Source organism: Papaver somniferum, chromosome 11 (assembly GCF_003573695.1).
Source record: "Papaver somniferum cultivar HN1 chromosome 11, ASM357369v1, whole genome shotgun sequence".
In the NCBI taxonomy this organism is placed as follows: domain Eukaryota; kingdom Viridiplantae; phylum Streptophyta; class Magnoliopsida; order Ranunculales; family Papaveraceae; genus Papaver; species Papaver somniferum.
Window position 1 is genome coordinate 53,866,043 of NC_039368.1, and position 5,524 is coordinate 53,871,566.

Sequence of the window (5,524 nt, forward strand, 5' to 3'; positions counted from 1 at the left end):
AAACCAATGGAGAGAAAAACTAATGGGGTTACAGTCTTTTTGATGGTATTGTTGCTGATAACAATTACAGTACCAACACCAACCATGGCAGGATATGGGCACTGTGTAAGGAGGTGTATTCGCGAGTCCGTTGCTAAAGGGAAGAAGGCAAAGTATAACTGCATACTCGACTGTGTAAACAATTGTTTTCCTGGTGGATGTGGTCACGATGAATGCTACACCAGTTCTACTACTAATTAATTACTCATCATCTCTGGAAGTTGCACTGGTTAAGAAGAAAAGTTAACGAGTTTCGATGGGCATAACATTAATTCTTATCTGTTGAAATCTAAATTATTATAGGTGAGGTGAGTACTTTAGATATGCAGTATGCATGAAAACTTGTCCGATCTTTGGAAATTAAACAGTGTCATGTAGTTTATATATCTACTGATTAATGGGAAAAATAAAATTGTTATAATCTTCTCTTTTTTTGTCTCTTAAACTTATTTTTCCATATGTTTCTTTCTTTTTTATGTTTGTGTGACATGTTATTGAAGATAGACAGGGTTTTGTTTTGAACAAAGGCTAGCCTGCAATAGTTCTGTAGGTTTCTAGGCATGCCGCAGCATGAAAGTTGCAATATTACCCTCGTTACAAAATGGGAATATTGATAAACTGCCCCATTCTCAATTTCGGTCTAATAGATTGTCCCCGTTTTTTTCAACTTTTCAAAACTGTCCCCACTGTTAACTTTTCCATCTGATTTAGTTTTCCATCCAATTTTTTACTTATTTACCCTTTACTTGTCACGTTTATCTTCTACTTCATTTTTCAGGTTCGTCGAGCTCGGTTCATGGATTTAGGGTTAGGAGTTTAAGGTTCAGGGTTCAAAGTTCATGGTTTTGGGTTCATGGTTCACGATATAGTTCAGGGTTCAGGGTTAGGGGTTTAGGGTTGATAGTTCAGGCTTCGTTGTTCATGGTTCAAGGTTCATGGTTCACGATATAGTTCAGGATTAGGGTTTAGGGTTCATAGTTCACGACATAGTTCAGGGGTAAATATGACTTTTTAACAGTTGAGATAACTGCCACCTTGCATTTAATGGGATGGAAAGCGGTATTTGAAAAAAAAAACGGGACACTTTAGAAAAGTGCAAAAAAGCGGGGGCACTTTTTTTACCCTATTCAAAACTGGGTCACTTTATCAAATTCCCTTACAAAATGAAATAACAGAAATACCCTTCTCTTTACCATTTTAAAACGACTGTATCAGAATTTTGAAAGTGCCTGCTACAACAAAAACACCATGAAAGCTTCTGAGATTCAGATCACATTAAGAGAGTGCGAAACCGAGGGGGAAAATTCGCAGCAGAAGAAAACGAAACCCCAATTTAGACCAGCTAAAGATGATACAAAACCAGTCCTCCGAGATCCTGTATGTGTATTATCAATTTCCTCTGGTTAGGGTTTTATAAGTTTATTACTTTTTGCTTTTACTGTTACTCTGAATTTATGATATGCTTGTTTTTTGTTATTTGTTAGATACTGCGATCTGACCCAATTGAGACTGAAGAAGCTGTACTACGACTCCCCCCTTTTCCTTTTGTAGGATTAAAGCCCTAAATGAGTAAGCCTACTTCTCATGTATTGTCATTGTACCTGGGCATGGAAATGTATGTAAGACAATGAATTTTCGTTGATTTTGTAGCATTTTTTATGATCCAATTTTATCCGTTTGGATTATGTGCTAGTGGTGTATGGTTCATTTGTGTAAACCTCGGATTAAATGTTAGTATTCCTTGGAATTTACATCTATGCTACTAGTAATATGTAAAGATTAAGTTTGATGGTAGCCCCTAATTTTTAGGTTCTGCTGTTTCAATTCCATGTATTCAGTCCCTATCTCTTGATACGCGGTGTGAAGAAACATCGATGAAATTTTGTAGATAATAATAAATTGATAAAACTTAACTTACTGATTAGGTTATTACATTAAGAACTGTTCTTTAAATACAGGAATCAAACATAGATTATTATAGTTACATCTTATATGAATCAAGCCATGATGCTGCATAAGATTTGGAGTCGTTGAATTATGTTATTCCTTCTGATGAAGGAAATAGTGAACGGAAACAAACCATATAGTGCAAAGTTACTGCAGCCGACATAACTACCAATGGATAAATGTACTTGTTTCCAGAACTGGTTTATTTGTGGATTTGAGTCCCTGATTTTGTTTCAGCTGCAGTTCCATCATAAAATTTACTGATGAGAAAGACAGGGTTTGGAGGGAGATTTAGAACCTGTTCAAATGAAATTTATACTTGTTAGATATCACTCAATGTAGATATAAGGATTGGCCTAAATTTATTATAGGAGAAAAAAAAGAATATATGGCATTATAAAGTGAAGATGATCGATTTCTTGAAGCCAATACAGAGGAACATAATTTCAGAAACTTAACTAGCTTTGGATATGTCCCAACTAAACAGTGAATCTTAAGGTTATTTCAGTTACATGTGAAAATGAGGTAAATTCTTGATCAGAAATGAAAAGATAAAGAAGATAATGTAAACACCCTTTAGGCTTTAGTCTTTTATTTCTTATAAGTCTATATAGCAACAAAATGTGCGCACTTTTGGATGAATATGAAGCAACAGTAAGAGTTTACCTTTAAATGTTGAACTTGTGAAGCTTGATTCTCTGTAGCAGGCTTACCTCTTTTTTTTTCCAATCAGGAACTTCTGTCAGATGACTCTTCAGGAAAACTTTACATATATTAACTCTGATCCTTCAGTGCAGTGCAACATTTATATTTCATTGTGTCGGCTTTTTAGAGTAGGTAAGCATAACCCATGGTGGTTAAACAATTAGGATAGAAACGATGCTGATTTTACACTACTAATGAACATGTTTTCTTACATTGAAAAGTTAGCTCTGGTTGATTAGGTACCGTTGGTATTTATTTATTGTCATCCTAGAAAGGGGACTCTAGGGGATAGGTATAAGAAGAGGATCAGTAATTGATTGACATGTTATTGAAAGATTGAAGAATTTCCTTACCATTTAGAGAAGCAGAGAATCACTCTCTAATATAGAACCTCTTTTACATAAATAGTCGTATACACTTGTGATCTCTTATAAATTTTGCAGCTCCCTTGAAAACTGTACTTAAGCTGAAAAGTATGATTTTTCTTTATCTTTTGTTGATTCTTGAGTGCTGCCGTTTGCTTGAGGAATTTTTTTTTCTTCTTTTGATCCATTTCTTCCTTTCAGTCATGAAGCTGTATATTTGTAATATACCCAATCTTTTCTTATATAACCAGCAACTCATTTTACAGTTGAGCAATGCAATTTCATCTCGTCAGGTGTAGGTATTTGGTGTATTGCACTTGCAAACAGGGTCTCCAATTGTCACCCCTTCTTAATGAGAGTGAATAAATTCCAGTACTTGATGGTTATATTGAATTTTGTTCCCTTAAAAAAATGTAAATGATTCAACTCTATTATTGAAGCACCCACTTGAAGGTGTGGGTTGTATTGTATGACCTCACCTTAGAGTGTAGAACAAAATCATACTCCCTGAAATGGGATTTTTCTAGTGCTAACTAATTTTAGTGTGGCATTCCACCAAGAAATTGAAAATTGGGTCTCAATCACTTTCATAAATATTTTCCTATTTTTGGTAAAGACACCGTGGCCAATGCCTGTAAAATCCCAAGTCACCACCCATTGGTGATGTCCTTTGCAATCTTGTTCCATTTTGAATGGAAAAAGGTGTCATAGGTTCGGTAACAAGTTGCTAGATTATAACTTCTCCATAATACACCAAAGGAATCATAATATGTCATTGCTCTTAATTCTACTGCACATATGGTAAGCATGAAGCGTAATTTGTATCAGAGCTAATAAGAATGAAGGAAGCATGACCCAATCTGTTCTCCCAACTATACAACTGTTAGGTGGACTAATAAATTTTCATTGAGAGTCGGCCATTGTATGAAGCAAGATTTTGGTGAACTGCCTGAAATGTGAAATGGTCTCTTTGGAAATTAGGTAACCAAATCAGGCAATTTTTTCTTGGGAATCAAGGGAGATTTGACGATTTATGAACCATATACATAGAACCGAGTGGCAATAGCGACAGCGATAGCGTGTAACTTTAAAATGCATTGTTATGTCACGTTGGATGGTTTCATTCACCAAAACTGAAAAAACAACAAACAAAAAATGAAATAAGGTACTTGAGAGAAAGAGGAAATAGATGTAGATGATTATTAGTATGAAGTAAATTCGAAAATTAATCAAATATGCATCATACCCTAACTTACTTTGTTTTCAAGGTATCACAGCAAAGGGAATTTTGGTTCCATTCTCCCACTTGTGTCTATATTCTTAAGTGAGAAAAGTTTTTGTTGTAGAATTGAATCAGTTATATGGGAGGTGACTTTAACCTCAGAAGAACCTGTGTCATTTAACCGCGTAGGACTTGAACACTACAAACTGAAGAAATGTTCTTTCTCTTGTGTGCAAGTAATCTAACTTGAAGTAATAAGACGGATAGATTATGAATGAATCGACGAATGTTTCAGAAAGAAAAGGAGAAACGCAATAGCTGTAGACACGTTAGTGCTAGAACAGGTTGGTGTTGTATGTGGTCCAACATCAGAGTTTAAAACAAGAAGACTGCATGTCAGCTCTTGTATGTGCTAGACGTTGATTTTTGCACGCATTTGAGATTGGCCGGCCGTAAAAGAATAAGAAAAGGAGCAGAATTTGGTCGTGGAAAAATAATACACCTCATATGGGTGCACAATTGGTGGACTATCACTCAATCGTGCAATCCATAAATAGAAAAAGTAAGACCGTCTCTTATAAAACCTCTAATTTCACCAAATATGCATTATCATTCTAGCGGTTTCAAAGAAATATGAGCGTAGCAATTCTTAACGGGGTAACCGTGCAAGCATTTGTAGAAGATGAAGAAGCCTTTAAGAAATGCATAAATGAATATTTCAAAGATTTAGACGTTAATGGAGATGGAGTATTATCACGTTCTGAACTTCGCAAAGGGTTTGACAGCCTATTAGCCGTCGGAAATGATGCGGGCAATACCAAAGAAGAAATGAGTAGTCTTTATGACATTGTTTTTGAGAAATTCGATTCTGATCATAGTGGCACCGTTGATTTAGAAGAATTTAGATCGGAAATGAAAGAGATTATGTTGGCTGTTGCTCGTGGAATTGGTAATTCTCCGATTCAAGTTGCGTTGGGAAATGATAGTTTCCTCATGAAAGCTGTTCAACATGAAGCTTCCTAAACGCAGTAAACACAAAAAGATTTGTTTGTCGATGTAGCACACAATTTTATTTCTTTTACAAAATTATGTAAGATTGTTTTAGGTGAACCTAGTTGGATGATCTTCTCTTTGTTTGTCTGTTTTTTTTTTTTTTTTATCTTAATTGTTGTGGTAGATCTAATTTGATATCCGATTCGTGTACTGCATTATACTCGTTCGGGGGAGCGAGTAATTTCTTTCAGAT

The 5,524-nt window shown here is 35.3% G+C and overlaps 2 protein-coding genes and 1 long non-coding RNA gene across 3 annotated transcripts; 2 read left to right on the forward strand and 1 right to left on the reverse strand.

The window, feature by feature from the left end:
• Nucleotides 1–1,256: 1,256 nt before the first annotated feature.
• LOC113321496 lies at nucleotides 1,257–1,864 on the forward strand. Its single transcript, XM_026569412.1, has 2 exons — nucleotides 1,257–1,416; nucleotides 1,524–1,864. Exons 1-2 carry the CDS (start codon nucleotides 1,288–1,290, stop codon nucleotides 1,602–1,604), a joined length of 210 nt encoding a protein of 69 aa, XP_026425197.1. The 5' UTR covers nucleotides 1,257–1,287; the 3' UTR covers nucleotides 1,605–1,864.
• Nucleotides 1,865–1,934: 70 nt separating this feature from the next.
• Nucleotides 1,935–3,500, reverse strand: LOC113321497. The gene is made up of 2 exons (XR_003346713.1): nucleotides 2,653–3,500; nucleotides 1,935–2,284 (listed from the first exon to the last, which is right to left on the reverse strand). It is a non-coding gene; the product is annotated as an uncharacterized LOC113321497 (long non-coding RNA).
• A 1,411-nt stretch (nucleotides 3,501–4,911) lies between these two features.
• On the forward strand, nucleotides 4,912–5,301 carry LOC113324427 (troponin C-like). Its single transcript, XM_026572744.1, has one exon. It carries the CDS (start codon nucleotides 4,912–4,914, stop codon nucleotides 5,299–5,301), a length of 390 nt encoding a protein of 129 aa, XP_026428529.1.
• Nucleotides 5,302–5,524: the final 223 nt, after the last annotated feature.

Bases quoted from the DNA above. Each gene is read 5' to 3' on its own strand.
- LOC113321496 (XM_026569412.1), top strand. From the start codon at position 1,288: ATGAAAGCTTCTGAGATTCAGATCACATTAAGAGAGTGCGAAACCGAG. The intron at 1,417-1,523 runs GTATGTGTATTA...GTTATTTGTTAG, and splicing joins AACCAGTCCTCCGAGATCCT to ATACTGCGATCTGACCCAAT.
- LOC113324427 (XM_026572744.1), top strand. From the start codon at position 4,912: ATGAGCGTAGCAATTCTTAACGGGGTAACCGTGCAAGCATTTGTAGAA.